Raw genomic sequence first — 12076 nt, forward strand, 5'->3', positions numbered from 1 at the left:
ATAACTTAAAAGATTCGTGGAGGACATCAGTAACATTCTGATTGTTTCTCAGAAAAACCTGGCATCCCACAGCAGCCCTTCATTATCAGTTCCACCAAGGACTCCTGTGTCGTCTGCTGGAAGCCTCCAAGCAGTGATGGTGGTGCCAAAATCACCAACTATTACTTGGAGAAACGTGAGAAGAAGCAGAACAAGTGGATGTCAGTAACCTCAAAGAAGATTGCAGAGACCAACTATGAGGTCACAGGCTTGATCGAGGGCTTCGAGTATGAGTTCCGTGTGAAGTGCGAGAACGCTGGTGGCGAGAGCGAATGGAGTGAGATCTCTACGCCTATCATCCCCAAGTCTGACCAGTCTCCTCGTGCTCCTGCATTCAGGGAAGAGATCAGGGACCTGACTGTCAAATACCAAGCCAGTGCCACCTTTGTCACAAAGGTACTTTATATTAAATTCATTGCATTTGCTTTGCCCGTGACCCAGAAACAGATAAGAGGCTGAAGATGAATTTGCTTTGAACGCCGATGCATTTGGTGTCTGTGTTTATGAAAGGCTTTATATGTATATATATATGCGAGATAAAAAGACACAGGGTGAAAATAGAAGATTCAATCTGTTTCACCTGATCATCAGTAGTGTCCCTATTGGCAATAAGATTAAATTTGTGTTCCTGGTAAGATCCATTTGAAATGGGTGCTCAGACATTCATGGCACAGTGACCTTGTCAACATATTTTGAGATCTTTATGTAACCAGCTTATCTTTCCTATGACAAGGTGGTGGGACATCCAAAGCCTGTAGTCAAATGGTACCGCAGTGGAAAGGAAATCCTGGCGGATGGAACCAAGATCAAAGCCCAGGAGTTCAAGGGCGGCTACTACCAGTTGGTCATAACTGCAGCTGATGAGAACGACGCAACAGTTTACCAAGTTAGAGCCACCAACTCCTCAGGATCCATCTCTACAACAGCCAACTTGGATGTGGAAGGTAGTCTTGGGATTGTGTAGTTATCTTGGGATTGAAAAATATTGTTCATCTATACTATACCCCAATTAGTGGTGTCAACATTGGAACTTTGATAAATTTAATGGGGTTATTATTTCATTTTAATTGTAGTTCCTGCTAAGATCCACCTGCCAAAAGAGCTCCAGGGAATGGGGGCAGTCCATGCTGTTCGTGGTGATCATATCAGCATCAAGATCCCCATCTCAGGCAAGCCTGAGCCAGCAGTCACTTGGCAGAAGGGTCAGGAGATCCTCTCCAATTCTCTTCATCACCAAGTCATCACCACCAGGTCTTTCACTTCCTTGGTCTTCCACAAGGGAGTGCAGAGGAAGGACACTGGCTACTACATCATCACTGCAAAGAACAGGTTCGGAATGGACAAGCAAACTATCGAGGTGAATGTGGCTGACATACCTGACGCTCCAAAGGGACTTGTGGTCAGTGACATTGCAAGGGACTCCATCACCCTGACCTGGGAGCCTCCTGCCAATGATGGTGGAAGCAACATCATCAGCTACATCGTTGAGAAGTGTCCCACTTCTGGTGAGAGGTGGATCCGTGCTGGACAGACCACTGACTGCAGCATTACCATCATCAACATATTTGGAAAGGCCAAATACCAGTTCCGTGTCATTGCTGAGAACGAGTTTGGCCTCAGCACGCCTTCTGAGCCAACTGAGCCCATCACTACAAAGGAGGATAAGTCCGTGATCAGGAACTATGATGAGGAAGTGGACGAAACCAGAGAGATCACCAAAGAGGAGGCTCTATTCTATAAGGTGAAGGAGCTGTCTTCCAAGTACATCATCTCTGAAGAGCTTGCTCGCTGCCAGTTTGGAGCAGTGCACCGTTGTGTGGAGATTGCCACCAAGAAGACCTTCATGGCCAAGTTTATCAAGGTTAAAGGAACTGACCGTGAGTTGGTTCTTAGGGAAATTGAGGCCCTTAACGTGGCAAGGCACAAGAACGTCATCTACCTGCATGAATACTTTGAAAGCATGGAAGAGATTATCCTGATCTTTGAATTCATTTCTGGAGTTGACATCTTTGAGCGCCTTGGCACTAGCAACTTTGAGCTTACAGAGCAGGAGATTGTCCGTTACCTGAGGCAAGTCTGTTCTTCCCTCAAATTCTTGCATAGCCACAACTTTGGTCACTTTGATATTCGCCCAGACAACATTGTCTACACCACAAGGAGAAGCACCATTATTAAGATTATCGAGATGGGCCAGGCGAGACTACTGGTGCCAGGAGAAAACATCAGAATGTTGTTCTCAGCTCCAGAGTACTATGCCCCTGAGGTCCACCGCCATGACCTAGTTACAACAGCCACTGACATGTGGTCTGTTGGTGTTATGGCCTATGTTCTGCTGAGTGGCCTTAATCCATTTGCCGCAGAATCCACTACAAAGATGATTGAGAACATCTCCAACTGTGAGTACGTCTTTGACAGAGAAGCATTTAAGGACATCAGCCTTGAGGCTATGGACTTTGTGGACAGGCTTCTAGTCAAGGACAGGAAGCTCCGTATGACAGCCCTTGAGGCTCTGGAGCACCCCTGGCTAAGGATGAAGATTGAGCATATCAGCAACAAGACCATCAAGACCCTGAGGCACAGAAGGTATTACCAAGCTCTGGTAAAGAGAGTCGATACTATTGTCTCAGCAGCCCGCATAGCGTATGGTGGTGCCTTCAAGAACCAGAGAGGATTGGCTGTGGGTAAAGTCAAGATTGGAACTGAGTACCACGGCCTCCGCGCTGGTCCAGTTATGCATGGCTATGCTGAGGAAGGTGGGCATGTCAGATTCACTTGTAGTATTGCCAACTACGACAAGAGTACCAACGTGTCATGGTACTTTGGAAACCGTCAACTACACCCGAGCCCCAAGTATGAGATCACTTACAGCAATGGTTTCGCCAGCATCTATGTGAAAGACATTGAAGAAGGTGATGATGGTGTGTACAGATGCAAAGTGGTGAGTGACGATGGCGAGGACAGCGCTTACGGAGAGCTTTTTGTTGAGACAGTGAGGAGCATCAGAGAGTATTATATCAGCCGCTCCATCAGAAAACTGAGGAAGAGAGTTGAGACCAAAATCCTGAGAAGGCCACCAGAGTTCACTCTGCCGCTCTACAATCGTTCCGCCTATATTGGTGAAGATGTCCGCTTTGGTGTCACAATCACTGTGCACCCTGAGCCTCAAGTAACATGGCTGAAGAACGGAGAGAAAATCAAGCCAGGTGATGATGACAGCAAGTACACATTCACCAGCGATAAGGGTCTGTACCAGCTGATGATCCACAACCTGGATAAGTATGATGATGCTGAGTACACTGTCATGGCCCACAACAAGTTTGGAGAAGACAGCTGCAAGGCCCGTCTCACTGTAACACCTCATCCCATGTTGGAGGAAACAATGAGGCCCATGTTCAAACGCCTGCTGGCTAACATTGACTGCATTGAGGGCCATAGTGTCCGTTTCGAACTCAGAGTCTCAGGAATCCCAAGTCCTACACTAAAATGGGAGAAGGATGGCAAACCACTACAGTTTGGGCCCAAGGTGGTCGTCATACAAGAGGATGTTGACCATCACATCCTGTACATCAGAGAGACTCTGCTTGAGGACGCTGGTGTGTACAAGGTTACTGCAACCAACTCCACCGGCTCTATAAGCTGCCAGGCTACTCTTAAGGTCGACCGCCTGACCTACACCAGGAGAGAGTATAAGAGTGAGGAGGAGAAATACAGACACGTGCAAAAACAAATTGAAAAGACAAACAAGATGGCACAGCAAATTGTTGCCACTGAGGAGAGTGTACCTTTCAACCCCACAGCGCAGGAGGCCCTCAAGTTCGCTGCTGAGATGTACAAGCCTGCTGTCAGTACCAAAAACGTTGAGGGTGAGTTTGACATCACAGTGGAGAAATCAGAGACCAAGAAGCTGGAGGAGGAGAGGAGGATCTTTATGCCATATGAAATCCCTGAGCCCTTAGTTCATGATCCCAGAGTCCTGGATGAAGACAAAGGCATCAAGCAGTTTGTACCCCTCTCTGATATGAAGTGGTACAGAAAGCTTAGAGACCAGTATGAAATTTCAGAAAGGATGGAGAGGATTGTGCAGAAGAGGCAAAGACGCATCCGCCTCTCCAGGTGGGAACAGTTCTATGTTGTGCCCCTACCACGAATCACCGACCAGTACAGGCCAAGATGGCGTATTCCAAAACTCAGTTTGGATGACTTGGAGACTGTCAGGCCTGCACGCCGCTCTCCCTCTCCTGAGTCTGAAGTCTCCTTCAGATCCAGAAGGAGATCTCTAGGAGACCTGAGTGACGAGGAGCTGCTGATGCCTGTGGATGACTACCTTTCCATGAGGAGAACAGAAGAGGAGAAACTGATGCTGGAGGATGAACTTGAGCTTGGCTTCTCTGCCTCACCAGCTGGCAGCCCTGTACGGCTTGAACGTCATGCTGTGGAACATGAAGAGAGGAGGGAGGTTAGACATGAAGCTGTGGAAATTTCTGAGACAAAGAAGAAACGCACTATTTCTCAGTTCATGAGGAGAAGAAGGTCATTGTCTCCTACATACATTGAGCTGATGCGTCCAGTCTCAGAGTTGATCAGACCTCCACGCTCCAGGCCTCCAGTGGAGGTAGAGGGAGAGATCGTAGAGAGGAGGTCTCCCACACCAGAGAGGACCCGTCCTCGCTCTCCCAGCCCCATTAGATCAGTTGAGAGGACATCTCGTTCCTCCTCAAGGTTTGAGCGGTCTGCCCGCTTTGACATCATGTCCCGCTACGAGGCCAAAAAGGCTGCTCTCAAGTCAGAAAGGAAGTATCAGGTGGTCAGCCAGACACCTTTCAGTCTTGACCATGCCCCGCGTGTGACTGTCAGGATGCGCTCTCACCGCATACCAATTGGCCAAGACACCAGATTCACTCTGAATATCCAAGCCAAACCAGAGGCTGAGGTCCAGTGGTTCCACAATGGAAACACAATCTCTGAAAGCAGTGAGAAATACGTCTTCACCAATATGAGTGGAGTTTTGTCCATCACTATCCTTAATTGCCAGGAAGATGACAGCGGCACATACCGTTGCGTGTGTTCCAACTCCAAGGGTGAAGCATCAGATTATGCCACGCTGGATATATCTGGTGGTGGCTACACTACATTCTCCTCTCGTCGCAGGGATGAGGAAGTTCCAAAAGCATTCGTACCCGAAATAACTCGAATTGACCACTATCATACCTCCCTCTATAAAGCTGGCTATGCCTCCCAGACCCACTTCGAGGTGGAGGAGAGCAAGTCCAAACTAACTGAGACGCATGAGGTTGTAACACGTGACAGGTATGCTGCTTCCTCGGAGCGGTACTCGTCTGCTGAGCGGTACGACTCATCTGTCAAGTACGCCTCTGCTGAATACATGTCATCTGGTTCCTCCTACTCATCCGACAAATTTTCTCTAACTGGGAAGCAAGCCATTTCTGAGACTAAGCTGAAGTCATCTACTGCTACTGTAGCTGAGGAGATGTCCGTACACAAGGCAAAGCCTTCTCTTCCAGCCAGAATCCTCACCAAGCCCCAGTCCATGACCATTGTAGAGGGAGAAACGGCAAGATTCTCCTGCGATATTGATGGGGAGCCTGCGCCCACTGTAACATGGATCCACGAAGGTAGAACCATCATCTCAACTCACCATGTCCTGGTCACCACGACTCAGTACAAGTCCAGCTTGGAGATCTCCTCTGTGGCATCCTCTCACGAGGGCAATTACACAGTAGTTGTAGAGAACTCAGCAGGCAGACAGGAGGCGCACTTCACATTAACCATCCGCAGAGCAACTCTCAAAGAAGAAGTCAAAGTTGTTAAATCCGCCGAGCCATCTGTAAAGTCACCAGTCACATCACCTGCTCCCTCTGTAACCTCCCCTGTCCCCAGTGCAAAGTCACCTGAACCCCGCATCAAATCCCCTGAGCCTTCCATTAAATCACTAGCTCCGAGTGTGAAGTCTCCTGAACCAGAGGAAGTTAAATCTCCAAGGAGCTTGAAGTCTCATGAGCCAGCCCCCGGCTTGAAATCACCAACTCCAGGTGTCAAATCTCCTGAGCCTGAAGGAGTTAAGTCTCCTCATGGTACCAAATCTCCAGAACCCAGACTCAAATCACCACCACCAGTCAAGTCACCAGAGCCAGAAGGAGTTAAGTCTCCAAGGAGCTTGAAGTCTCATGAGCCAGCCCCCGGCTTGAAATCACCAACTCCAGGTGTCAAATCTCCTGAGCCTGAAGGAGTTAAGTCTCCTCATGGTACCAAATCTCCAGAACCCAGACTCAAATCACCACCACCAGTCAAGTCACCAGAGCCAGAAGGAGTTAAGTCTCCCCGAGGGGTCAAGTCTCCTGAACCTGCAGGGCTCAAAACACCAAAAGGTGTGAAGTCCCCAGAACCGGTCGGAATCAAAACACCAAAAGGCATCAGGTCCCCAGAACCATCAGGCATCAAATCACCCAGGGCTTTTAAGTCCCCTGAGCCAGAGGGAGCCAAATCACCTCCAAGGATGAAGTCTCCTCCACCCATTATGTCCCCCAAAAGGGTTGTATCTCCTCCCACTGTCAAATCCCCAATCCCAAAACCTCCTAAGGTCCTGAGCCAGCTAACAGCCGAGGCCCATGAGGGCTCAGTGAGGATGTCCTGCGTCTGTGAGAGCAGCGTCAGGGAGGTGGTGTGGTACGTCAATGGGAGGAGGCTTTCACAGAGCAGCCACTTTGAGATGCACTACTCCGGGGGCTCCTGCAGCCTGGTGATCCACAATCTGGTGGACAGAGATCAGGGAGAGTACACCTGCGAGATGACATCAGAGGGAGGAGTATCTAAATCCTCCTTCTCCTTCACCGGACAGGTGTTCCAGTCCATATGCATGAAGATCTCAGCCTACCGTGAGCAGCAGTTGGAACTTAAAGGTAAGCAGCTTCTTCAGGCATCCAAGAAGGTTTGATTTATATTTAGTTGTGATGAAGACTAAAATATTTGTTATATTTACCCTCAACAGGATCTGCAGTGATGAGTCACAAGGAGTCGATGTTATCCACGAGCTCATCCATGATGATGAAGAAAGAAATCCACACAAAGGAGGAGTCATCCTCCATTTCTTCCTCCGCCCAGCAAGCAATGATGTCGTCCATGATGGAGTCCAGCTCCTTCAGCAGCATGGCAGCTGAGATGAAATTTGAGACCATGTCCATGTCCAGTATGTCGTCAATGGCATCTGAGACATACGCAATGAGCTCCAGCAGCCTCTCTGAGGTGACCTCCCACATGGAGGGATCCTCCTTCAGAGCTATTGGTGAGACGTCACTCTGAACTTAAACCTCTGTACCTCCAACTCTTTGGAGTTTGTGTCCAAACTTGTGTATTTAATTGGTTTATTTTTGTACTTCAGATCTGATTTTCTCTACATTCTGCAGAGAATGTCGTGTTTGTGAACATTTGATTACAAACAAACCTATTGGGCTCTAATGTTCTTGCACTTTGGTCTTCAGGTTCAGGTTCTGCTCCCAGGATCGAGGCTCTACCAGAGGACATCAGCATCGAGCCAGGCAAAGTCCTGACAGTCGCCTGTGCTTTCTCCGGTGATGCCAAACACATTGAGTGGTCCCGCAGTGGTAGAACCATACCGGTGACAGCTGGCGGGCGCTTCCACATAGAGACAACAGAGGACCTGACCACACTCATCATCACTGGGGTGAAGGAGGACGACGCTGGGACCTACACCCTCAAACTGTCCAACGAGCTTGGATCAGATACAGCGACTGTTCACATTAGCATTCGATCAGTGTAAAAAAAAAAAAAATTCATCCAACCGCTCCCTTTTCCCTTCTTCAATGCCTTTTTATTTATTAATTGAGCGAATTAATCTACTTGATAAAGATCTGGATTTCTTTTCTTGTAAATATGAAGTATTTTTGTACCAATCTTGACATTAATTTATGCCAAACTAGACTAAAGTCTAAAGTTGTTATAAAATGTGCCATATTGGACAATTATGACTTAGGATTTTAATCCGTTTTTCTGTGACATGTACATAATGTATATAGCCGAAGTTAACGGTTATGGGGAATGTATGCAATGTTATTTATGACAATAATATGAACTGAAACTAAATGAAACTAAATGTAGTTTAGCAGGAGAAAGTTTCAGTAGGAACGAATACCCTGTTAAACTGAGAAACTAAACTCTGTGCCTCAACAATAAGTTGAAGTCTTTAAGATTGCCTCAACAGGTAGAGAGGCTCCCTGTTGATGTTAACTCAATCAGAGACAAAACTACAAACGCACTGCTGGAGAGAGTAGTGCTGATACAATCTACCAAGAGTGTGAGATCCTGAGTGCTGTTTGCATTTACCCTCATGTAAGCAGGACAACTGGACCTCACACCCTGACTGATTATGTCATACCGCCATTTTGATGACATGCTCACAGTGCGAGCGGCCTGCGCTGCATGAGCACAAAGGTTTCTTTTTTTTGTTTTGTGCTCTGCTTCTGGCAAACAACCACTTGCTCGGCTCCTCAGTTGTACCATCAACCTGGCCAATCACGTGAAGCAGGAGTCCACACTGTGCTCGTTTGCAGAGGCAGAGCTGTCTCTTGGAGGTAGGCAGTGTGTTTGTGTGTTAGATTTTAGAAGTTCACCTGTCAGTCATGCAGGGCACCACGAAGAAGACGCACCGCAGCTCAAAACCAACAGCTGCTGCACTCGCTCAGGACAAACTGAAGGTTGTGTGCCACCTTGCACGTTGGTTGGATTGAAGTTAGATTTGTAGAGTAGATCATTTTTGCAGCCTCCTTGGGTTTTTCTCCAATTATTGATTTAATAAAGCGTGATAATCAGCACTATAGCACATCTCTCTCGTGGTGTTTTTTTTTTTTTGCTGTCCATTTTAGGATGCTTCTGTTATAGGGGGAAAAAAAAAAAAAAAAAATCACAGATACAAAGTTTATAGTAAGTTTAAATACTGTCTTTCTTAATCAACTTAGGGTTAAGTCTTCATATAAACACACAAACATTGCACTATTCATTTAAACTCTGTCACTGCACACTTTACACACAAACAAGTGTATCGTTTAACAGCAGGGAGATGCAGAGGTACTGCGAAGCTGGCTTTACATTAACTTAAATGATATACAGATCAAGCAGGATAACTAACACACAGACACACACACACACACAAGGTGATATTTATTTTTCATACCTTCAGCAATGCAATAAATGCTGTTTGTCCCTCTGGCCTCTGGGTGTCAGTGCGACCTTTCAGACCACAACTCAGAAGGTTCTGAGATGACTGACTCTGTTAGATCTGGACTCAATGTCAGACTGCACTTTCATTAACATTAATATTTAAAAGTCATCTCATGATGTCTAACAGTAGAATACTGATTTGGCCAATGTGACTCTTTTTTTGAGCCAGTTTCACCTACATGTCACTCAAAAAGGCCCCGCCCTCAATTTTATGTCACATTGTCACGTGATCAAATGTAAACAGGTGAGTTGTATAAAACTCCCTGTATAGTCAAATAATGAAACTGGAAATGAGCTCCAGGGACCAGAACTGTTGTTGACTCTTTGGAGCCAGATTCTGGTGGTCATTAAAGGAACTGCAGAGTTTAGCTTCACGTTTCAGCCTCAGAGGTCAATATCTGATGATACTGGATATTGATATCTAATCCTGATAATCCTGTTGCACAAACTTCATTGTTAAATTATTTTACTCTTCATCCTCAAAATGCACAAAATTAGACTCATTTTGCTGCAAAACACTATGAGGAGAATTGTCATTATATGTCACTTTGTTAGTGTCCTTTTATAAACAGTAGCATAACTGTTCATCTCAGGTAACATGAAAAAGATTGTTTTTGTGTTTTAAAGGTCCACTGAGTCAGACAGTCTAATATTTACAGATCAAGTCAAACATATTTTTTGGGCTTAGTGGCTGTTAAGGTTTTAGTGGAGACCCTAATGGGAGTCTGATATGAGAGGGGACAAAGACATTCACAGAAAAACTATAAATTCAACTCTAAAAGATACAGGAAGAGAAGCCAACCATCACTCACTTGAGTTCCTGCTGAAATGCTGGAAGCAGTACAGCAGACGGTCTATAAATCTGAAACAGAAAAATGTCTAAACACAATAAAATGACACAGATTTCTGATTTGTAGTTTCTAACAAAAAACATCAAAGATGGAGGATGAGAATGGACGGATAAACACACAGAAGGAGTCAGAGAGTCAGACTGATCCAGATCTGATCCGGACAGATCAGCTGATTTTGTTTGAGGAGGAAATGGGAAGAACCATAAGAGAGCAGCCGATGGAGGAGACTCTTCCTGTGGACAAAAGAGGGTTTATTTAAATTCATGTAGACGACAGCAATAATGGTTTGTCAGGTTTATGCATCTTCAATATGCTAAATCTGTAAACATTTGATTTGTTAAAAAGGGGAAGAATTTAAACCTGCAATTTGAAGTAAAACTCGTTTGACTCGACCTGATAAGTATGAAAGAAAAGGAAAAAAGTTGGTTTTCATTCATTCATATAGGTTTTTAGTAAAAATCAGAATGACAATAATCGTCTGGGTAACTTTGCCCAAAGAGAAACTTTCCTATTACACCTTTTCTCTCTGTGATACTGATATTTTAAGATCAGTCTGTCCCTGAAGACTAGACGGCCCAATTAGAAGAAGGCACGTCCTCTGAGAAACAGTGTATTTTTGTTTGACTTTGATCCCAGAAATAGACAAACATCAATTAATCCTGATGTGTTCTTATATCTTGTTTGTTGTTCTGCTGTAAAAAAAAAAAAAAGTGAAGACAGGATCTGAGCAGCAGATATCTGAGTCCATGTTGAGTTTGACCGCTGCAGCACTGACCAGGCCCTTGTTGCTAAGCAACTGTTGCTCAGCATTGTTATGATTATGTTTATCAAGCTACAAGATGCAGCATTGCTGCTTATGACTGTGACCTCAGCACTGACACTTTCATCATCTCAAGATATCTCAAGATATCCAGATATCTGTCTGAAGCTGCAGAAGTTAGTATGTTTCCGTTTCCAGGTCACGGGGTGCTGGAGCCAATCCAGCTCATCCTCAGCAAGGGCGGGAAACACCCTGGACAGGTCGCCAGTCCATCACAGTGTGTGTTAGTGTGTTGATGATTAATGAGTCTTCATAATCAATGTAATTATTTCATATTATTTCACTGAATGTTTATCAAAACAAAATGGGAGACAAACGAAGAAGAAATGAAGTGATTTGCCTCACTTATTCTACGTGGAGGACAGTTCAATTAAAGGAAGTTTCCTGACACTGAAGTCGTGTTAAAATGTGCCAACAGTAATAAAAATCATTTAAATGCTTTGGTGAGGTTCTGCCTTATCAGAAATGACTTTTCTGTATCCAATGTCATAATTTGATGCTGTTCCCTCCTATTGGAAGAACAGGAGTGAACAGGGTTGGAGGAGGAGTTTCAATTTATTTCCTAAACTATTTTAACTTCCATGAAAGAAAGGAGCTCGGTCTCCATTTTGCTGAGATTGAAGAATAGTTTATAAAAATGCTGCATTGTTTATCATTCGATTCGAAGTATTATGATTGGACATCTGACTACCTGACTCTGATATCTTTTGTAGGTGCCCTCTACTGCTCCTTGGAAAGGATATTCAGAGAAGGGAAAATTTGTTTTTTATATTCCACTATTAACCTTCTGAAAGATTAATTGTCATCTGCTGCTGACGATCTCAATGTACTATCCTTGACTTTTAAATCCCTTATCCTTTTTATCGGGGCTGAAACTGGCAGAAAACCTAAATATCCCTTGCAAGACACTGAAAAATACCACAAATTTTCCAAAAAGAATACTGAATCTTTCAAGGAAATGATCAACGAGGTTTCTTGGGAAGACTTTACTATTTCACTAACATCAATTTAATAGAAGCTGCTAACAGCTAACTGTTAGCTGTTAGCAGCTGCTAACGGTAGCATCGGTAATCTTTGCAAATGCTAGTGCTAACCAACGGCTTTAGCAAAGATT

The 12076-nt window shown here is 45.0% G+C and overlaps 1 protein-coding gene across 1 annotated transcript in view; it reads left to right on the forward strand.

Moving 5' to 3' along the window:
- Positions 1–8895, forward strand: part of ttn.2 (titin, tandem duplicate 2) — a 169942-nt gene extending 161047 nt beyond the window's left edge. The window contains 5 exon segments of the mRNA XM_029529910.1: positions 53–435; positions 773–983; positions 1113–6956; positions 7046–7339; positions 7536–8895. Coding sequence (XP_029385770.1) covers positions 53–435; positions 773–983; positions 1113–6956; positions 7046–7339; positions 7536–7834 — 7031 coding nt within the window. The 3' untranslated portion in view covers positions 7835–8895.
- The last annotated feature ends 3181 nt before the right edge of the window (positions 8896–12076 follow it).

This window comes from Echeneis naucrates, chromosome 21, assembly GCF_900963305.1.
Source record: "Echeneis naucrates chromosome 21, fEcheNa1.1, whole genome shotgun sequence".
NCBI lineage: Eukaryota > Metazoa > Chordata > Actinopteri > Carangiformes > Echeneidae > Echeneis > Echeneis naucrates.